Source organism: Lethenteron reissneri, chromosome 6 (assembly GCF_015708825.2).
Source record: "Lethenteron reissneri isolate LAM-NWPU_2019-01 chromosome 6, ASM1570882v1, whole genome shotgun sequence".
Taxonomy (NCBI): Eukaryota; Metazoa; Chordata; class Hyperoartia; order Petromyzontiformes; family Petromyzontidae; genus Lethenteron; species Lethenteron reissneri.
In genome coordinates this window covers 320,079-344,113 of record NC_083784.1, presented here as the reverse complement: position 1 = coordinate 344,113, position 24,035 = coordinate 320,079, and the positions used below count along the sequence as shown (strand labels likewise).

General features: G+C 46.1%; 1 protein-coding gene across 4 annotated transcripts in view; it reads right to left on the bottom strand.

The window, feature by feature from the left end:
* The window catches only part of PDXK (pyridoxal kinase), a 64,908-nt gene extending 46,420 nt beyond the window's left edge, over positions 1-18,488 (bottom strand). The window contains exons 1-3 of one of the 4 annotated variants that reach the window (XM_061569578.1): positions 18,084-18,488; positions 10,614-10,668; positions 10,160-10,195 (exon numbers count right to left, since the gene is read on the bottom strand). In XM_061569578.1, the coding sequence (XP_061425562.1) occupies positions 10,160-10,195; positions 10,614-10,668; positions 18,084-18,461 (469 nt within the window). In that variant the 5' untranslated portion in view covers positions 18,462-18,488. The remainder of the gene's footprint in view (positions 1-10,159; positions 10,196-10,613; positions 10,669-18,083) is intronic. The other 3 variants (XM_061569568.1, XM_061569587.1, XM_061569596.1) reach the window with 3 other exon arrangements.
* Between the last annotated feature and the right edge of the window lie 5,547 nt (positions 18,489-24,035).

Here is a 24,035-nt window from a genome sequence, read left to right as displayed (position 1 = left end):
ATGATTGCTTGTGTTGCAATCGAAACGTCGTGATAATTTTATCGTTTTATTTTTATTCTACATTGACTTTACCGAAAGAACCAAGAATATGAATCCCTGTAGTCACGAAAGCTTTAAATAGAAACGGTCAGCCAGCATAGACTGGTGTTGCTCATCACTGCTCTGGGGTAATTTCAGATTTGTGCAAACAGTAGATGCTGCGGTTTCCGATAAGCGCCACGGTGGCAAGATGTCAACTACCTCACCTGGTCTACAGGAGGTCGTGGGTTCCATCCCGACCCTGACACCTGCTGCTGCTGTATATTTGGAGTTTGCGTGTTCTTCCCGTGGCCGCCTGGAGTTTACTCCGGGTCCTCCGGTTTTCACCTCCACATTTAGAATCAACATCACGCGTTTTAGAGCATTTGGCTGCTATACATTTCCACGTGATAATCCACGACGTTGAGCTATCATTTATGGCCAGGTCGCTTCTGAAAAAAGAGCTATATACGTCAGTGGGCCTTACCGAGTAAAATAAAAATTGTTTATAGTAAGCGTGAGAGTTTTCACTTAAGAGTGTCCATAGCGGAGTTGGAGTGATCAGACCCGTAACTGTGCAGGTGCTCCGTGGATTGTTGCCTCGCGAACTGAGGAATGGCGAGAGCTTGGGAGGCCTTCACCCAGCAGTGCCTTGGTCTTGGCTGGGATGGTGACGAATCACTTCGCCTTTTATCAAATCGACTGCCGCACCAAGGCCTCCCGACGCCGCGACGGCGACTGTTTGTCCATACCTCACCACGCTGGTCAATGTGGGTTGACAAACGGGGGTGTGCACGCGTGCCCGCAAGCAACGGTTCAGATATGAATCGCCACTGATGTTAGCCGTGAATTGAAATCGAACTCGACCGGGTCACCTGGTTCTCAATGCAGTGCGCAATCCACTAACCCACAGCTCCCCAGAGTCTAAATGGGAAATGTGTTTATAACCAGCCAGTACACGGATGGCGCAAGTTCTAAAGATGGGTGCAAGGGCTGCAGAAATGCGCATGGCACATCACGTATATAACACCCAGTGACTCGTCCTGAAAATTAGCAGATGGAAGTAATATATATTTGTCTGGTCTTGCTTCTTTTTGCCCTTCCTTAGGAGACTAATTACAAATCCCCCTTGTAGACAGACTGTCCTGTTGGTAGCGTAAAATAAAGACACAGCCCCGCAATTGTTTGCTCACGCCACCACCGCTCGCAGAAAGCCCTCCACTCGAGGGAGCTCAAGAAAGACCCCCCCCCCGAGTATTTGGCCTATGTCTGATTATGCTGGCCAGATGTCTTGGGAGAGAGGTTGAAGTACCCACATTTCACCACACCACACCTGACGAACTGCGGTTTATCCATTTACACAGCTGGAAGGACAGAGGCGGGGGGGGGGTTAACAAACGTGTTTTTCAGCTGCAACATTGGGAGATCACGCGGTGTTGGTTCACGGACAGCATCATGTGTTGCTCATCTCCATATCCCCGAATCTGAGACAGTTTAGGACTTGCTATGTATCATCAGTGTGATCAGTGTGGCACATTCGTCATGGAATGGACTCATAAGAGTGCGTCATAGCAAATGTTCAGACTTAACTTAATTCGATTGTGTTGGACAACACCAGTCACTTTTCAAGGACGATGACCGCTGATGACGTTCCACAACGTAGTACATATTCTATTGGCTCCAGGAAGGTAATGTGTGGAATTGACCCCCGACTGAGATGTCGACTCTAAATACTCGTGATTGAGTTTTGGCGCTGGGCCGGTTGGATTATTTGGATTAAGTTTCTGCCCAGCTAATAATTGCACAGATCCAAACTTCGCCGTAACCAGTCTGCCACCAGAGGAACTGTGTACGGGTTTGTTCATTTCGTTTTGTTCGTGTTACGAATCTATTCTATGCAAGCAACAAAAGCAAAAATCCAGTATCGCTCTCAGAAGTGTTTTCGGATGTAGCGCGTGTTGTTCGACAACCAAGTCCAACGTTTTGCTCAATTTGCTGGGAATCGAATTCAGTTCCTCAAGAAGCTCCCAAGCACGTGGAACAAAACATCGGAGGTCGTGCCGAACGACGCGCAACAATGGCCCGAAAATAAATCAGAAATCTGTAAGGCACAACTGCAAAAGTTGTAGAAAAAATTATGTTATCGGTTAACCAACCAGCACTGACCAACGTTGAGTATGTTCAACACAATCCTCTTGACTCTGACACAGCATGAATATGGGCCTTGATACAACAGTGGACTGACAAAGGGCTGTAAGGTTTTTTTTATCTTGTATGGAATGGATCATCATGTGACCAATCCAGTTGAAATGCACCATGTGGTTTGGACAATCAAATTTAAATTGGACTTGATTATCAATTACATGACTTTCGAAATCAATAATCGATTGGGTAAATCATTATCGAAAAATCGATAACCTATTAACAACTCGAGTGAAGTATACAATGTTTGAGAGATCACTTAAAAGAAGTGTAGCCCCTGCCAATTTTAGGTGAACACATTAATGATCAAAATAGGAAACAAATATTCAGTTAAAAAGCAACTTTGTTGACAGGCCTGATATGTAGGTAGAAGGGCATCTCTCCCAGTCATGAAACTGGGAGTGACAATCCCAGTCAGGGCCAATGCAGCCCCTCACCCATCCATCATCATTCATGGCAGCCATCATCTGTGCACTGCTGGATGAAGGCCTCCTCAAGTTGTCGCCATCCATCACATTCCTATGATGCAACGAATCCTTTCAGCTCCTGCAGACGGGCTGAATTCATCACTCCATCTCCACAGTCGTCTTGCTTCCAGGCTGCCATTCCATCGTTTTCCTCGACTATAAGTCATCATCCCTTCTGCCCAAGAACACTTATTTTTCTCAGTCAACAATATCAATATGAGCTATATCATCTGCCCAGGGTGGATAAAATTAGGACCGCCTTTTAAGGATTCTCAACTTGGTAGGAAGCCAGCAGCGGTTATTCTGAGACCACACACATTCATGGTAAGTCACATAGGAATGTGGAACGAACTGCTCACGAAGATACATACACCCAGATAGACATTATTGGACCTTTATCTATTTTGGTTAATTTGTATTGAATTGCAAACAAATAGCACATCCAGTCCCTTACTGACAATAACTTTAACTCAACAGCCCATAAAAAAAAACACGATATACCCTTTTACAATGTATTGGCCGAGGCAATACTACCCAAAGTTCCTGTTGCACTCTTTAATCCCATAATTTGACTCACGCATTAGGAACATATTTAATTAATGATGGACTGGTTGGGGCAGCGTTATGAAGCAGTGAGTCACGAGCATGCATGTTTGGCCAGGCGTGATGAAGCCATGGGAGCGGTAGTGTGGTGAACACAACGGTGCGTCGGTGCTACTGGCGGCGCTGAGCAGTGGCTCGCTGCAGCTCGCTGTGTGAGAAGCAGGTGTTGTATACAATGGCGCAGGCACAGCTGAGGCACGGTATAGCCATCGCTGTCAACGTGAAGGTGGGACCGTGTGTGTGAGTGCATGTGTGTGTGGTGCATCCGGCAAAACAACCGCCTACCTCCTCGTGGTGCCGAGCGGCAACGCTGTGGTGGGCAGTGCTGTGGGGGGAGGGACAATTTTTTTGGCCTTTCCCCTCATGGCGTTTGTAATCACCACAGCGGCCGAATGGGGGCTCTGGACAGGTACGAGGGGCAGGTAACCCCTCCACCTTCAATTAATTACCACAAAACCACGACGGAAAAACTTAATTAATAAGCTTGTGCCGGAGGCCCTGGGGGGACAGGCGTCCATGACGTCTCTGGGCCAACCCCATTTGGAGGAGCCAGGAGACTGAATCCTTACCCTCGGGGCTCCTCCAGAAACCACAAAAGACCACGACGTGTGGTCACTTGGAATGATCGAACCCTCACTGATGAGGAGGCTGCTACTGCTCTGTCGGGAGCTGGACCGGTACCGCCTGGATCTCTGTGGTATTCAGGAGGTCCGATGGACCGGTTCTGGCTCCTGCTACCATGAGTGGTGGACAGTCCTCTTCTCGGGGCAGGAGACTGCCAAACAACAGGGAGTCACTCTTCTTCTGAATAAAATAATGAAGGGGGCGTGGGAGCATGGCGGTGAGGTGTGCGAAGCTGTAAGCCCCAGGCGACTTTGGGCTCACCTTCCCATCAACCAGAGGCGAGGAGTGGTGGTCGTGGTTACTTATGCCCCCACTGAAGACGAACATTCGTGGAGGGATGCAGGCAAGGCCGATGAGTCCGATGCCTTCTATGACCACCTGTCACAGATGCTGGCTAAAGTGGCCCCTCGGGATAAAGTCATCTTGATGGGTGACTTCAATGCCCGAGTTGGTCATGATGCTGGCACCTAGTCTGGAGTGATTGGAAGGCATGGGCCAGATCAGCTCAATAACAACGGCAGGAGGCTGCTAGATTTTTGTGCAGCCTATGGGCTGGTAATAACCAACACGCTGTTCCGGCATTGGCGCATCCACAGAACATCATGGATGCATGCCGGGTCCAAGCAAGAACATCTTCTGAACTACATAGTGACGGAACAGCGGATGCAGGCCCATGTCCTTGACACCAGGACCTACTGTGGAGCTGACCTGCCCACTGACCATCGACTCGTCATCTGTAAGATGTGCCTGTCATTCTTCCACTCCGGTGGTGGGTGTGCACCCAGGACCCCATTTAAACCCTTAGTGGCATGGTCTCAGCTAGCTGATGAAAGTTGCAAGCAAAAATGTCATCATCGCTTGCGGCTGGAGTTGGCATCGTCTCCCACTCCTCCTGATGTCGAGGGAAATTGGCGAGGTTTAGGACTGTGGTTCATGCAGCTGCAATGCCTGCTTTGGGTACACGGTCCAGATCTCCCCAGAAACCCTGGCTGACAGAGGAGGTGTTCAAGCTGGCTGAGAAAAAGCAACAGGCTCACTCTCATCGGCTACAGCATCCCATGTCAGAGAATGAGGAGGCTTACCGCAGCCTTCGCTCGGAGGTTCGGAGAGCCGTGAGGCGCTGCAAGGATGGGTGGTGGTCGTGGGTTGCTGAGGAGATGGAGCCTGCCTCAATGGCCCGCGATCACAAATCGCTCTTTAATTCCATCAAAAAAGTAACCTGCAGCGCCACACCTATAACCTTCATTAGGGGAAAGAACGGTGATCCAATCTCCGACCCCCAGAAACAGGTTTGCAGATTTGCTGAGCATTTCTGTGAGGTCCTGGGGGAGGAGAAATCCCTCAGCCTGGAAAACGTGGGACAAAGTGGGGATAACCCTGCTGAGGCTGAGGTGCCTCAAATATTGAAAGAAGAAGTCACCCCCTATGAGTGGCTACTGAGGTGCCATCTGTTGAGGAAGTACTGAAGGCGATCCAGAGCCTTAGACCAGAAAAGGCACCGGGCAGAGATGATCTCCCAAGCGAAATGCTGAGGGTGGCGTTTGTGCACAGACTGCCCGACATTACATCATAATAACAATCTGGGCCACTGGACGGGTTTCGCAGGATTATAAGGATGCCCTGGTGGTTCCCCTCTTAAAGAAGGGGGACCGCACAGACTGTAACAACTACAGGAGCATCTCACTCCTCAGTGTGCCGGGAAAGGTCCTGGCAATGATTGTTCAACATCGCCTTGCTAGGCACGCTGAGGAGAGGCTTGCGGAGCCCCAATGTGGTTTCAGGAAAGGGCGGTCCTGCACAGATGCCCTATTTTCTGTCCGTCTGCTACAGCAGAGGTGCAGGAAATTACAACAAGACCTACATCTCTGCTTTATTGACCTGGTCAAGGCCTATGATACCATCAGTAGGCCTTGGCTCTGGGTTGTTCTTCGTGCTTTCGGAGTCCCTGACCCTCTGCTCACGATCATTAAGGACCTTCATGATGGTGAGCAGGCCCGGGTAAAACTACGTGGCCAGGCGTCGGAGTCATTCCCTGTACACCTTGGGGTGCGACAGGGATGTCCTCTGGCTCCCACATTATTTAACATCTATTTCGACCACGTAGTTCGTGAAGCCTTCAATAGCTGTACCGGAGGAATTTCCATCTGGTACAGATACAATGAGAGGCTGATCGATGCCCCGGTGCGGTCAAGGGATGGCTCCCTATTGCTCAAACATGTTATATATGCTGATGATCTGGTAATTGAGTTGGAGGCGCTGCTGCTGAACCTGGAGCTTGCCACTAAGAGGTGGGGACTTACCATCAGCCCCACCAAAACTAAGCACCTGCCTGAGTAATTTGTACCATCGGACACTCAACCCCCACAATTCCCAATTAGTGACAGGGCAGTTGTGGAGAGAGTGGAGAGTATCCCATACCTAGGCAGTATGCTCATGACTGGCTCCGGTTTAACAGCAGAGGTCTCACTCCAAATCAGTCGAGCGACATTATCTTTTCATCGGTTGCATAACGCTGTGTGGAAGCTACCTAGTCTGTCGCTCCACACGAAGCTTCAGGTCTTCTCGGCCACAGTTATTCCCTCCCTTCTCTACGTTTGCGAAACGTGGACCACCATAAGGGAACATCTTCGCCGGTTAGAAACATTTAGGCTGGCCTGCCTACGATCCATCCTGGGTTTAACCAGGTTGGATTGTGTGAGGAGCTCACAAATCCTTGAAAGATCTGGACAAAGTCGCATCGGTGAACTCCTCCGGCAGGCAAGGCTGCGTTGGCTGGGTAATGAAGCCGGCATGTCCAGCTACCGCATGCCTAAACAGCTTTTGTTCGGCCGGATCGAGGGGGCTAAACGGGCGCAGCACAGGTTAGAGAAGAAATTGAGTGATGTGGTACAGGAGGATGTGGAGCTAAGTGGACTTGCCGATGACTGGTCCCAGCGGTGTCAAGATCGGCCTGTGGAGGAGGCTCGTGAAGGATGCTACTGGGCGGTTGGAGGCAGTCGCCCTCCAACAACAATGGAGGGCGGAGGAGCGACGTTCACAACAACGAGCAGAGCGCCGGGTGGTTAAAGCACAGCAAGTTGGCACAGTAGGGGGCAGAGGTGGTGCCTCAGCCAGTCATGTCATTCAGTCGACCCGTGGTACCTGGGTCTTCCCCGTAACCTCCTGCCAGCAGGTGTTCGACACTTCACGTAGCCTCAAGGTGCACATAGCCTGGCACAAGCATCGTGGTGACGTCACCGCCACGTCGTGGCGAATGGCGGTTGTTTTTATTGTTGGCGTAGTGTACCGGTTCGCGTACTGCGGCTAAGAACCCAGCGACCCGAGTTTGATTCCCACTCACGGCCAACACCAGTGACGATTATTTGAACCGGTCCTGGGTCTCCCATAGGTCGAATCGGCCTCAAATGAGTACCTGGTGCGGTGTGTAAACATCACCACTGAGGAGACAAAGGCGGCCGGGTGTGGTGCTGGCCACCCACTCCCTCGTATGCCATGCTGGCCTTCATAGGTGCTCACAAACAGCACTTGCCCCAACAGTCTGTTAAGGCTATACGGGGGATATTTTTCTTTGATCAAGCCATTCGGGGGCAGGGGGGGGCGAGGTGGGAGGGGCTCGCAATCCCGAGCTCTAAAATCGATATTGACACACACATGACGACACACCGCACGCTCTTCCCGCTGTCAAGGCAAAAGGTGACGAGGTCATCACAGTTGATGTAGCCAATGTTAGCACAACACATGGGAAACTAGGGGAAGAAATCAGTAACAGTGAGCAGCTTCTATCAAAGCGAACAGCACTGGTGTGGAATAGAGCGTGGCCGATGCGTAGATTATTACATCGCAGAATCGCGAGAGATGGTGGCCACTAGGGAAGGCCTTCATCCAGCAGTGGATTGACCAAGGCTGACCATACTATGAGTCAACACTAACATACGCTGTGGAAACGTTAACTTTAGGATGGAGGAAGGACAATAAAGGACAAGCCGTTGAAAGGAGAAGTTGATGAAATAGGGTGAGGAAGAGGACACAGAGGCATAGTAGAAGGTGAATCTCTGCAAAACAACTATGGTCACATCAAGAAGAGGGAAAAACACTAAAATCTATTATTATTTTACGAGGTAAGGTCCACTGAGCTAAATAGCTCTTTTCCAGAAGTGACCTGCCTGGCCACAAATGATAGCTCAACGAAGTGGCTTATCATGTGTGAATGTAAAGCAGCCAAATACTCTAAAGGCACGTTTCTAAATGTGGAGGGGAAAAGTGGAGGATCCAGAGAACGATCCATGCAACCACAGATGGGGAGAACTCCAAATATACAGCAGCAGCAGACGTCAGCGTCGAGATCACACCCACGACCTCCTGTATACTAGGCAAGGTAGTTAACATCTCGTCACCACTGCACCCACATTGCCAAGGAAAGCTAACTTGAGAGATGGGAATAGAATAAAGAACCAGATAAAACCGTAACTGCTTTATGGTTGTGTCTATCATATCTATCATACCTGCCGGGTACTGGTCTTTGTTTCCGAGTTAATTCCCCCCCATCCACAGCTCTCTCGGCCTCCCACTTCCAGCCCCCCCCCCCAGCCTCACGTCCCCTCTCCTGGCGCTCACGCAGCACCCCCCTACCCCCACCTCTCTCTCCCCCCTTGCCCATCCACCCTTCTTAACTATATAACATCTTGCCACGGCCGCTCTCTCTCCCACTTCAGCAAAAAAAAGATCTTGCTGTGGTTTTCCCACCTGATGACGATTGCTTTTGTAGCAATCAAAACGTCGTGATTTGTTTTATTTTAATTTATTTCTAACTACGTGACTTTACCGAAAGAACCAAAGAGTATAGAATAAAGACGACCAACAGGGCCAAGGAAGGAGCGGGACAGATGGCGTTATGGAGGCCTTAAAAAACGAGAAGACAGGAGAGTGTTGGAGCAAGAGATGAGAGGTATAAAGGGAGGCAGGGAGAGATGTCATCTCGCAAGTGACCCACGAAATTCCTGGACATGGAGACCAATGATGGGTAATGATGACGATGATGACTGACGGCGATGATTATGAGAATGATAAGTACAAGCTCATGAGGCTCTAGCACTTGGCGGTGATTATTATAAGACACGTCTGGTCTAGGAGCACCACCAAAGCTGAGAATTGGCAGAAAAGGTATATTCTGGTAATGTGTAAAATGCCTGGTAAGTATGATGATGAGAAAAGTTAATAAACATTTATTAAATTCCATAAAATATTTCATTCGTGCCACAAAAGACAGAGTAACAGAAAAATCCTAAAATCACATTTTGAACACGTACTGTATAGTAATCATACACTCAACCAAATATCACCAGACAGGACCTTAGACTCCCTTGGTTATTGTTTTACTTCATGTACATACCAGTTCTACCAAGGTAGCTCCATCCCACTCAAAGAAGTGCATCCAGTACAGGTGTAGTGACATAGAATCGGTCACTTAGCAACATAGCGCTGGCTGCTGGCAGGGAAGGGGATCTGCAGCTCACAGCAGCCCTGACTGACAGCAGGCCACGTGATCGACCCGAGAGCGATCGAGGGGGAAAAGTCACTGAAGGGGCACATTGAGAACCTGCTAGAAGGTTCCAGAAGGGGGGTGGAGCCAGCAGGCCACGCTGGCAGTAGAAGAGGGGCCCCGGGAGGGGACCTCGGGGCTGTCATGTGGAGTGGGGGGGGGGGTCCCCGTCGTTGCTGCTGAAGATCGTCACCATCATCGCTGTCGTCTCGCCACCTTCGACGCTGTCGTCGTCACTTGCTACATTGCGCTGCTGGACGGTAGTTGGCTGTCTTAGTTCAGCGCCGTCAGTGTCAGACGGCGAGTGTTGTGTGTAGGCTAGCAACCAGTGTAGAGTTTCGTATAAGCGAATGGCAGCGGAGTGTGTAACAGTGTAGGGTGTGTATTGTACAAAGTGTGCTCGGTATTTAATTAAAGAACTGCCTCCAATAACTAAAGCCTTATTATCTCTCTAATAAAGCCAAATCCCTCCTTTACAGACAATTTGTAGGACGAATGCCTCCCCTGTGGTTGCTGAGCATGGCTACAGGAGAGGTGTGAACAGCGCAGTGTTGTGCATCTGGCATTATGACATTCAAACAAATGAATCTCCTGGACGAGATGGAGCCACTTTGGCAGACAGAGGATTAGTGTTCACCGATTAGTAAATTGGAAAATGCGGCAAATTTAGTTTTGTTAGAGAATTTAGTTTTGTTAACAGTCTTACCTACGGTGCCATCTTTTATGCAGTCATGGATTCCTGCTAGACATTGAATGAGAGAACGGGCTAACTTAAAATGAATGTTAACACTCCAAATAAAAAAAAAGCATAAAAGGCAACAAAAATGAAACACAAGTAGCACAGGCAGAACCCACTGACTCTGTATCAACCATGTAAACATACAACACTGTCCATATCACAATGCACAACAGCTTTGGAGAGTTCAATTTGGAGCATTCCATTGTATATGGGGGGGGGGGGCTTCTATTTGTCAATAACCTTTCCTTAAATATGCGACATTTCAGGCAATGGTCCTTCTTAATAGCAGACAGGCCAGCAAGGTAGAGTGATATCGAGTTGACACAGAGTCTATGCCCTGCACAGCAATACAAATCAAATGATTGAGAAAACAAAACAAACCATGAAAATGTAATGGAATTGCTTGTGGCCATGTTCATACCTGTGTGATTTGAAAACTGCACAGAGTTGATTGTGTCCACTTCAAACCCCAACACCTGGGTAAAACAAAGAAAACTGGTTAAGATTCCGACTCATGTCCATAATAACATTAAATTCCTCAGAAAGCAAGCCCGTTTAAGGTGCATGCTGCATTGGGAGGTGGGCCAGAGCAAACATTGACACCACCTAATGTGGAAAGCTTTAATAGCACCAATGTATTGATATGGCCTATGAGTGAATAATTTGATAACCCACTGATTCCCAATGGTTATCACACAATACGCTGTGATTGACCACAAATAAATTGTAACCGCTAAGTGAAACATCTCAACACACGCATCAACAACAACCTCATGCAGCAATGGATATAATAGGACACATTAAAGGCAATGGCCATTTTGCATCTACTGCCTAAAACGTCACCATTTATATATTTATTTTCAAGGTAGCGTTAACGTGTGTTGAGTTTTGTGTTAATCGTATTTTCACTCCACTGCCAAGTGAAATATCTGGTCTGGGCCCAAGGATCAATGAGTAGGAGAACACTAGAAAAACACCCACACTAAAGAGATTATAACACTCAAAATCAAAACAAATGGATATCAGAATCATAACATTTATTTCTACTGGAGGAATCCGATGTGCTAGAAAGCTCTTTCACAGATATCCAGTAGGATGGGTCATGTAATGCCCTCCCCTCCTATACTCCCATCTCCTCACAGCCCCAAGCCAACAACAACTGCCAATGCCTGGAAGTCTGCCATCCAAATGCTAACTAATCTCATCCCTGCTGAGTTCCAGCGATCCACCAAGATTGAGCTGATCAGCGTGACTTGTCTCAATGCCCAGCCGGTGGTAAAAACAAAACACCTGCAGCCAAAAATTCTGAAGAATTTGGCAATTACATATTCTACAGATTCTACTTTCCTACAATCTCCTTGAAACTTTTCTGTTCCAAATGAAAAAAGGTGTATTTGGGCAACCAGTAACCGCGTCCTATAAATGTGTACGAGCGAGAGTTAGCCTCACAGGAATTCAAGGTTACCGAGAAGCCCTTCTGTTTGTGTGCTACCCAACCAGACAGTGACATTGTGCATTGATGGCTCTGCCAGGGGAACATCTGTCCATACCAGATCCATCTGCTTCCAAACATTAATGAGACAGGACGATCTATCCCCAGAAGCAGGGTTTAATATAGAATCAAACTCATTATCAAGCATGATCGATCAACTCCTGAATTACGGCCATTCCAAGCCGACGCTATCTCTCAGGGTACCGCGATGCAACAATCCACCCTGCACACGTGCCGATCTCATCGCTCCGTCTTCTTGCTGGACGCACTCTTCGACGCACTCCCTTCTGTGCCACTCTGTCACCATACTTGACCTCCGATTAGCACGTATGGTGCGAAAGAAGTTCAACATACATATATATTCCTTCCAGAGTGTGAATGAACCTGCTCATGTTCTGTACTCCGCGTGCTCCTCTGCTGTCTCTTGACGTCATTTACAAGTCTGCGTCGCTCCGGACTTCGAAGCAAACTTTTCAGTTGTTTTCATTTTTTGTTGATGACCATGTTTCTAAACTATATGGCCGAGCAAGTAATATACACTACTCTGAAATGGCTCTGATATTAGCCAGTTCACTGATTTTAGGTAGGTCAAAAATTACTGTCAAAAGCCAGATGTTTATTTTAGCATTGATGGGAATGCGGAGGCACATGCTGTTAGTGAGCACCTGTTCAGGTCGGTAGGCCAAAACCAAGCTTATTGTTTTTCATCTACCCAATGCTGATGATAAGACCACACTATTTAACCAGTGTCGATGCCTCAGGTAAGGAAAGGTTAGGTTCAGAAATTTATATTCCACTGGTATAGTTCACGGATCAGAATCGAACCCAGGTTCATTGGTCCTGTAGCACATTGGGCTCACAACCACGTCATCGCCACTTTCCCTCAAAACGCACACGGACGCACACGCGTGCGGGCGATTGAAAAAAATCACGAGCACAGATCATAATGGCTACTCTACAAAAATGCTAAAGAGGTCCATGAATCAGATGATAGTCAACACGGCACCATTAAGAGATGGTAAATGCACACAGCGTTCACTGCGGGATCCAAACGCGGCGATCGCTTTGCAAGCGAGGCATCTGGCACTCCGTGTGCGCAAGTGGTTTAGACCCCCCCCCACCACCGCCCCATCATGACTGCACCCCTGATCCCAACCTTCTCATCTCGCCTATGCACATGGCTAGGCAATAGGACCATTTTGCCAGTCAATTATTTTAAAGGCCACCTGGGGAATTGAAACCCAAGGCTAACCCAACTCACAGCATCTGCTCCAATCGCAACAGCAGCATCACATCAGATGGGTTATTTTATTTTTTACACAGTGTGTATTGAGCTCATTATAATCATAATCATCAGCCATGATTAGTCCACTGGTGGATGGAGGCTTCCCCAAGCCATCGCAACCCCTCACAGTCCTGGGATGTAACATTCCACCTAGCAACACGAGCTGATTTCATCACTCCATCTCTGCAGTCAGGTGACGACGTCCCTCTGTTGGCTGCCACTCTTGAATTATTCTGAATCCCTGACAATCAACTCTTGACTGGTGGTGAAGAATAATGAGGGTGGTCACTAATCTTATAAAAACAGACAAATTAGATTGTTTGATGCAGTAGAATGCAAACAGCTTCATGCATGTGCTTCAAAAAGTGAATTAATTTGTTTACTATTGCTTGTACCTACATACTTAAGTATTTACTTTGAATTATTTACATTTACTTGTTAATTATCTGCATCAGGCCATTAACTACACTCATTAATGTACAACCATTTGTGTGCAACTTTTCCAGTTACCCATCAAATCTTTCTTTAAATCTCAAAACCTTTGCGGACTGTAATGTCGCGTAAGATTGTCACTGTTTAGAGTTGAGTAAATTATTATTGATTTCCCTTTTAGGATGGCGATCAATTAGGGATTTTATTCACCAATTTTTTTTTTGCAGGGTGTAATTGTGTTTATGAAATATTAAAAAAAGGGCAGCTCAATATAATTTACTTTTCCAAAAGTTCAACGAGAACCTCGAATGAGCAGATATTTATGCAGTCACGTAGCGGACAACAAAATATAACATTTCGATGAAAAGATTTCGGAGATAATGGCCATGCAAAAATGACATGAGGTTGTAGGCAATTACGCTGTTATAAACCACGTGTAATATATATAATAAATATGCTTGTTTAGCATACAGAAACGTATATTTGACAACATGAAACATGACAGGCAGGTTATACGATGAATATTTAATCTGTTTCTTAATACCAAATTGTATAATACGGTGAAAGTTTTGGACATTTGTAGTTCATCTTACAAACACCACTATATGTACAAGATACTGGATTAAACCGTTCAACGGGATGCACATATGGCTGCTCGGCATTAAGCCTAAAGACACATTGAATGGGTTAGTTTATTAAATTAAATGATTTTTTTAAATACTGTCAATTTCAACAGTTTCCACAAAGAATATAATACTTTAGGAAATGTAAGAGGCAATGCATCTTCTGCCACATGTCACATTGTAATAGACAAGGGCATGTAACCTCCGAAGTGTCACTGTGATTAATACATCATTATAAAGCTGTTTGCTCTAAGAGAACATCAATACATATATCACGTAAATGGCATCTTCTACGTAGAAAGTTGCCATATCGCAAACTTCAGCCATTTACAATGTTCAAAACAGCATCACTGTCATTTTTTATAGAGCATTGCCATACAACAAAAATATAAAACATAAATAGTGTCAGAACTGTGCGTCACGGCAATGAGACACCATTGCCCACTTCGTAAATAACCTGGGTTTTGTGATCTCATTGTAGGCAGGGCTCATTGCACAACGCCAGGATTCGTGGTCTTGAACTCCGAACCCGAATATAATACCGGGGCAACCGCTCCACTGACTACAAAATGACAGTCCGGATTTTTTTCAGCACCTAACACACAACCGCAACACAACACACTGCACATCAAAGACGATGTACCTATGTGCACAGGGTAGGATTAAGGTGGTAGTTAATGGAGGTGGGGAGGAAGATAAGACACTGTATGGATGGAGAGAACCTCATGAGAGGCATATGAATGAATGTGAAGAGTGATCATGATTTACAGCTGGATTGTCAATCCAGTGGAGGAAGACCACACGATGCCATATGGTCATGAGGGGATGTTTGGCCATACATCCCCAGACTGGCCAGCTGCAGGTTGGTGACGGGGAGGGTTTAAAACCAGTTCAAATGTCACTCACCACTGATGCTGGCCATGGCCGGGAATCAAACGGAGGTTGCACGGTTCATTGGGTAGCGAGTAAACGACTGCGCCACCACTCTCCACCGAGATTAATTCGTATTTTTACGTGAAAATAATTTAAGTGTTTCACCGCTCCTCATCTCCATCAGCAGCCATGAGCCAACGGTGTCATGAGACTACGCCGTCGGCAACAGCGGGGACAGGACAGCAAAATCCATTGTTGTACTATACATCCAAGGTCCCACATCTATGCTAGCTGCCTTCACCATCCACACTGAACAGCATGGGAAGGCTGTGCTAAGCCAAAACCCTGGGACAATGGTGGAAATTCCTCCCTCATTTCCTATGGTATGAGTGGGCCTTCATCACATCCCAATGACAAGTGTGAATGATCAAAATTACCCCCAGGAGCCACATGGCATGGTGAGGCCATCATCCAGTAGTGGATTGACAAAAGGGACCGTAGATGTATCATACAAGGTTTTGTGTAGCTTATTAAATGGATGGGTGCTTGTGTTTTAACATGCAAAAAACAAATATCTTCCACTTAGCCCGATAAAGACAAGCAAGTGCTGTGATTACGCGCCTATTAATGCCAGAACGTCACACGCGAGTTAACTATTACTAAACTACGAGTGGGTGAAGCAGTGGTATGGCCATGAATGCAAATCCCATGAGTAGGGGAACCTATCTAGGGCCTGTGGGCCGCATTGCATAACACCCACAGCCACTTGGAAAAGGCCTGTCAATTATACTGATAGGAACCTCCTGGTTACATCAGCCCGCAGGGGATTATTGTGTCCGTCGTGCAGGAAGGGGCTGGGTGGGGTGGGAGGGGCTGGGTGGGGAGGGGCTGGGTGGGGAGGGTGGGACAGGGTGGGGAGGGTGGGGCTGGGTGGGGGGTGGGAGGGGTGGGGCTGGGTGGGGAGGGGCTGGTCACCCCGTGGTGCCCTTATAAAACTCAACGTTTAACCTACTCACGCATATTTGCGGAATACACCACGCCGCCGTTGACCCTGGCCATTGACCGAGCAACCCAACGTTTCTACCAGCTCCCTCCGCAGGAATGTATTATACTTATACTACCCGTCACTGCAAGCATATTGCCACACTAATCGGGCAGTAAAGGGGTAGATTTTCGAAACTGTTAACACTGCGTATATCATTTTTGTGGGTTCAGTCACTTTTATGACTTAACTATGGGTTTTAATGCGGACAGTTAGAAAAAGTGAAATTCCTGTTCAGCCCTGAATGATGAAAAAGTCCTCCTACACCTGGCCTAGCCACGAATATCCTCGTGCGTATGTTCATGAGCACACTGAACCATTCCTCATGAGGATTGTGGCAGATTGATATACCTATTGGGTCAATGGAATCACAGTGCGCTAAATGCAACACTACAGTAGAACAGACACCGTACAAAGACAAATAGTGTTTTACCTACGTGACTTCACCGAAAAAACCTAAGAATACCGAAAAAAACCTAAGAATACAAATAGCAAATTCAGGCATATTCCAGATGAGCAAGCGGTGTTCACGAGCACCCATCAAGGATGGAGTGGCACACCAGAAAGTCTCTTGGACGCAGCCCCCTGTCCAGCCAAATTTGTCTCCGCAATGTCGGTATTAACGCCTCCAGCAGGTACCGATTTCAGGCCAAGTCAACCTAAAGCAAGTCCAGTACAGGAGGTTCTAACCTCTCGCGCCACTGATGATATCTATGGGCAGACATTTAATCCAAGTCAATGTAAGCATTGCTGTGTACCATAACCCAACAACAATCACCGCCGTTCACCACGAAGTGGCGGTGACGTCAACACGGTGCTTGTGCCAGACTAGGTGCACCTTGGACTCGAGGTAGATCGAGCCACAACTCGACACGTACACACGCCAGGCACCCAAGCTCCAGCATTATGTAACTGAGGGTACAGGCGTCATCACAACGGCAGTGTGGATGACTCGCTCGCACACAGCGGCAAGCACCGGTGATGGGTAGAACATAGAACTCAACAAGTCGCGTATGACACATCTCCCCGACAACCTTGCAGAACGAGTCCAGTACACCACGATGTGTGCGTCAACACACGCGATCGTGTAAGGGTGGGTCGATCTCAGGGTGGCCAAGGACAGGGTTCAGGTGCCGCTGATTGTCTGTGACAGAATCGACCCCGCGTGACCCGAGATCATAACGCACGGTGAGAGCCACCGTGCCACACACGTCAATGCGCGTACTCACTCGCATACACACACACACACACACGAGCATAGGTACACACAGACACGCGAGCATAGATACACACACACACACGAGCATAGGTACACACACACACACGAGCATAGGTACACACACACACACGAGCATAGGTACACACAGACACACGAGCATAGGTACACACAGACACACGAGCATAGATACACACAGACACACGAGCATAGGTACACACAGACACACGAGCATAGGTACACACAGACACACGAGCATAGATACACACAGACACACGAGCATAGGTACACACAGACACACGAGCATAGGTACACACAGACACACGAGCATAGATACACACAGACACACGAGCATAGGTACACACAGACACACGAGCATAGGTACACACACACACACACGAGCATAGATACACACAGACACACGAGCATAGGTACACACAGACACACGAGCATAGGTACACACACACACACACGAGCATAGATACACACAGACACACGAGCATAGGTACACACGCACACAGACACACGTGCGCCAAACCAACTGCATCCACATGGACCACACGGAGACAGTGGAGGAGTGACTGACAGATACACGCTCCAAGCTCCCACTGGCAACATTGCCACAACAAACATCACCATCACCAACCTCTTTTACCACCACACCCACGCCTAGCCCCAATACCACCAACCACGACGATTATTACATTATCACACCAGCAGTCATTCACTCCCCACCACCATCACTAAGCAACATAACCACCATAAAAATTCACCACGGCCACAATCACGACGGTTCTCCTCACAATTGGCACCATCACGAACCACCTCCAACCAGTCACCACCCAACATCACCACGACCACCACCAATAAAACCACAACTCCCCCCACCACCACCACCACCGGCTCCTCTCCCCAGCCCCGTCGTCACCTGCAGCGGGAAGGCTGCCGACTTGTTGCCCACGTATCCGCGCACCACGTGGCTCTGGATGGAGAGCACGCGGCACTCGGGCTCGCACTCCATCTGCGCGGCGTCGCGGCTCTCTGCTGCTGCTGCTCCTTTTCCTCCTCCTCGGCGACCCGGTTGGAGTCCGGCTCCCAGACCCGGCGGCGTGGCTTCGGTTCCGGCTCCCGGCTCCGGCGTGGCTCTCGCTCCGACTGCGGCTCCCGACTCTAGCAGCGTGGCTCTGGTGGTTCCCGGACCTGGCGTGGATGTGGCCCCAGCTGTGGCTCCCGCCGGTGTGGCCCTGGCTGAGCCACAGAGCCGCGCTGAGCTCACCACGTGTGTACGCAGCGCGCGCGCGAGCATCGCTCCTACAGCGGCCCCGCCGCCAATCACCGTCAAGCGGCGCCAGGGGGCGTGCTCAGCGCTGACCAATCAGAGCGCGCTGGAGCGCAATGTAGGCGTGACCGAACTCGCGAGATGACATCATTGAGACGTTGGTTCAAGAGGGCTGCCCAATCGGAAGGGGACTCTAACGTGACATCACTTTAGCGTCTCTGTCTATGACGTCATTTGATTATATACGTTACATTTTTAACTAGGTGACGTCATTAAAATTGAGGGCGTGGTATCCATTGGCCAATCAGCAGTGCCCTTAGGGGTCGTCTTGATTCTATTTATAGCCTGCATAGAATACAATAGACACAGCCCAGCCCCCCCATATACAGTGTTGTAGGTGTATAATAACATTTAAATGAAGGTTAAAAAAATAATGCAATGCTGTATTTTCAAATGCATTTCATTACCAGCTACACAATAACCTATTGATATTGTAATGGAGAATTTAATTGCAAAATATGGTTCATGCTAAAGCAATGCACCAGCATGCACGCTCAAGCCCTCACAATTCATTATCAACAATGGCTTATTTAAAATGGCAGTCTTGCCAGATTCTCTTGGTTTCAAAGTGAAGGACTTCCACCCAATCCCCCAGGCAAGCCACACAAATGATAATATCCTGTGCTGTAGGTTTGGGAAATCTGCTGGACTAGTGGCAATGACTGTGATGTTCACCCCACATTGTTGTAAAAAATATTCCCAAAATCATGAGCAAACACAAGATCCAGGTTCGATTTAACATAGTACTGTACGTAAAATTCGTGATCTGATCCCATCTATGAAGGATCTGATCCCTGACATGCAATACCCCGGCGTCTACAAACTAAGCTGAGTCTGCGGCAGTAGTTACATTTGGGGAAACTAAGCGACATGTCTCGGACCGTGTTCGTGAACATGAGGCAGATCTGAAACACGGTAGGACCAATACATCGGTCGTGGCTGATCATTGTTGCGGTTGACTCACACAAAATGGATTTCTCTAAGACGAAGGTACTTTGCAAACCCACTGGCTATCAACAAAGATTCGTTCATGAAGCCATCCATATATGCAGACATAGACACAATTTCAACTGAGAAGATGAGTACAAACTGAGCAATCACTGGAAGGACGTTATCAACCAGTTTAAGTCATAACTGGCTGTAATATTATGCTGAAGTGGGAGAGAGATGCCGTGGTAAGAGGTTATATAGGTAAGAGAGGGCGGAGGGGCAAGGGAGGGGGGTAGGGGGAGGGGAGCGTTGCGTGGACGCTTGGAGAGGAAAAAAAATATTGCTGTGGTTTTCCCACCTGATGATGATTGCTTGTGTTGCAATCGAAACGTCGTGGCTACTGCAAATGAGCTGGCCTCTTCTTTCTCAGTGTCCACGTTCATAATCTATCTCGTAACAGCTCATATGCACAGATTGAAAGCTGTGTTATGTGGGCACATTTGGGTGTTCTTTTTCATGAAGCTCCATTCTCCGAAGGTACTCCAATCTGCTCTGGCACGTTCCTTTATTTCATTATTAGATCCTGGTCTGCCTTCAACAACTGTCCTGATCCGCCGTGACGGCGGTGAAGTATGATCACGTGACCCCCCCACAACTGACGCGTCCAGATATTTTTTTGTAGTTTATAACTTGTATGAATTTTGAAGAAAAAACATTTCTTTTTTATAATTTTTACAAAAATCAAACTACATTTCCAGCAGAATTCAGGGAGTGTTTTGGATTGTGATCATATGGCGTAAACACGAGTTTTTTGTATTTTTTAAATCGTATGAAAAACTAAAATAAGTGGCAATCATAAAGGTCAGCAGCGACTGGTGTTGATGTCTATGGCACGTACACACTGTTAGCACATGCACATGCGTTGACTTCATTGCATGTGAAGTTATAAAAATGCACTAATACATATTTTAAAAGATTCCACACTTACTAAAAATGTTTTAAATTTCAAATTGTTCTGACTAATGTATAATGTATACATTTAAGGGCCCTATCACCATAAGCATTCGGTATCAAGTCTACAAATGTACTTATTGTTAATGCGCTATAAACATTAAAATATTAACATTTTTTACGCACCATCGCTAAGGTTATATGTGCATGAGCATGTAATGGAGTGAAATTTTAATATGCACACACTCTGAACAGGATTATCACAGAGCAGTTTTCTTCCAGACCACAGTAGCGCATACACAGAGCCTTATTCACACAACTGCACGTCTAAAAATACAGCCGGCTTTAAGGCACAGGGAGGGATTCTTTTTTCCTTAGTGCATCAAGCAATGAAGCATATAATTCCTCATGTAACTTTGGAGTGGGAAGATTATTGGATAAGATTGAAGTGGCTCACAAATAAGAAATCCTCAATTTATATTTACTGTATCTTGAAATGAATGTTAAAAGCTAAAAACAAAATCTTTCTTATCTGTTAATATTTTCACCACCAACAAAAAAACAGCCTCACACGTCTGGACGATGATCTTTAGACAACACATCTTATTAAAATATTGCCCTAATATGGAACTAACTCTTGCACAGTACTGTAAGTCAAAAGGTACTTAAAGATGTAAACATTTTTTAATCAAATAAGACAACTTAAGGGATTAATTCAATTTGATATGCTACATACCAGGGCTTTAAGAGATAAAATTCGTGTTTTAAATAAGAGAATAATTATTCATCCAAAAACAGTGATCACCGTTCATTGAAAAATTGGTAACCTTTTGCAGCGTTTTCCATAAACTATTTTTGTTTGTACATACATAAGTAAACGTATATAATTTCAATTTGGTATTCTACATACCAGGGCTTTAAAAGATATCGTTCATGTATATAAGAAAATAAGTATGCATCCAATGACAGTGATCACCGTTCATTGAAAAATTGCTAACCTTTTGCAGCATTTTCCATCAACTATTTTTGTTTAAACATACAAACATAAGTAAAGGAAGACGAGATTACAGCAGCCTTTAACCTGGAATGCCAAGTTGATTTAAGCTCAAGGAACCACAGTAGAATTTACTTGAATCACGAAGCTGAGAGGTTAGTGCCCGGTTTGACCTTCAATACGACCTCTATCTCGTACATTGACGTTCGCAGTTTCTCCTTTCCATTAAATGGTCTGTCAATAGAATAAAGGAATAACTTTTTTTATTTTCTGTAGTCGAATGAGATAAGCACCTCTAGGATTAGCAGTACTGGAGAAGCACCATTGGATGAGATCTGATCGAGGCGTATTGGCAGATCGCTATAGAGTTTGGAGCTGACTCGTTGGGTGAATTGAAGCTGCCCTCGTCACTCAAGCAATGGATGCACAACCACCACGTTGGTTAGCATTTCTTTACGCCAAACAGTATTTGCTGCACAGTACCATGTTAAAAAAATTAAGTGTTATACCTAATGCATGCCGAGCAAAATAATAATATTCATACAAGCTTAAGAATGGTATAATCTGCATTGTGTACATTCTTTGAAGCAGGGATTTAGAGTACTGCACAGTATTATTGCATTGTGCCCATGGACTGCATACAGGCAGAAAGGAACATGACTCTATAAATGTAAATAAATTACTGGATAAGTAAAACATTTATTTATCTTTTTAATAAAAGGGTTATATGGCTTATTGTACTGTTTACCCATTCTCGTGGAGAGCCTCTCATCCAGCAGTGTCTTGACAAAGGGCTGTTCGTGTACGTACCCATTGTCATTCATTACGATACTTTGATATGAAGCGTACATGTAGCATGATCATTCAAGATCAATGCTGAGTGAACTGACATTAACCCATCATTATACCAGGTAACCAATTAAAAAGGTGTTAAAATCAAAACCATTACACAACAACATTGCATGGAATTAATTATTATATTTTAGGAACAGCCCATGTGAACAGTTTGGCTAAACCAGATCAACGTACAATGATCCATTCTTATTGCTTTGATTAAAACATTTGTTTTTATTATTATTAACAATGGTTCATTGTAGATTCATTCAAGAATAGTAATGGAGTGGTAACCAAGGAATGGTACCCGTTCCAAGAGCCCGTCTACCGAGGAGATGGAGCAATAACATGAGGTTGTTTGCAGGTGTTGGGCTTTCACACACAGTCAAGATCCAGTTATATATCAAGAAAAAGGACAATAATACAAAAAAAGAGAACACGAGACCGTACGACCACACGAAACAACATACACCGCCGTCTCTACACTTGCTGTGACAGCGGCATGAGGCCACGCTTTGGTAGGAAGTGTTTGCATTGGCGGTGCCAGCAAACGGACATCTGCTCTACGATCATAAACTTCTCATGAAGTCGAACTTGCCACAAGATTCAGCACCTGCACCCAGGCCGCTATGGCCAACATTCTTATGGGAAAGCCGAACACACCCCAGCAATTCTGACAACCATGCAGTTCCGTACTCTCACCCTAACGCTTCTCTTCGCAGAGGGCAAGAATCTATCCATGGAGCCTTTGCACGATGCATTTTCAAATCTTATTTTTAATTCCAAGAAAAATGAATTACACAAATTCCATTACACATAAACCATATGGACACAGTATCAAATTCTGAATACAGCTAACGGATATCATGTCATGAAAAACATACCTGACTCGACAGGGCTAAATAATTATCGAGCATTGGTTGAATTTGCCCAAATCTATTTAAAATTTCGTTAAATATTTTTAAATATTTCATTGATGAAAAATAAATTTACATGAGGGGAAAAAATGGACGTTACCCTCTGTACAATTCATGGCTCACAAATATCAGCCAATAAATAAACTATTAATTGGAAACAACATTGCAAATGTTATATTTTCTATGGTTGATATAATTACAGCAGATATCCGATAATTTGAAGTCCCATAATCCACAACTCACTTGATGCAGCTAATCTGGCTGTGACGGTCCCACCTGATGACAGAGACTTGTGTTGCCTCCGAAACGTCGTGATCTTTATTTTATTTTATTTTTATTAATTTTGATGTTTAACCTACGTGACTTTACCGAAAAAACCTAAGAATATGAATCCACAACTCCCTGTAATTCTCAAAAATGAGGCAGGATTCCGATAAAAATGCTGCCCAAAACCAATTCCATCACTGGTAATTCAGCTGGAGTGTTCTGAAGCAACATCGCAGAACTTAACCGTTGTGAAGGCTAACCGGCGTTACAAAGGCTGATTTGGAGCTGGTGAACTCCACATCTAGTTTGACTTTCCAGTACAATACCCCGACAAGAGATCAAAGTGTGCTGAAGAAAGAGGCCCCGAAGAGAGTCGCTCATCCCTCTGTGGAAGGGACATAGCAGGAGCTGCATGCAGTGGCTCTTTAAGAACTGCTTCGTGACGTTATTTATTAAGGACCACCACCGTCTCATATTCATATACATTGCGGCTGTTGAAATTTTGAGTGTTTTGACAGAATTCGATCAAAATGTCCCTTCTTGTTATTTTTGTTGCCGACCCTTGGGATATGGCATCTGCCAACATGATACATTTTATCCGTATTCACGTTATTTTACGCATTATTGTGCATGGCAGCCACGTTTCAA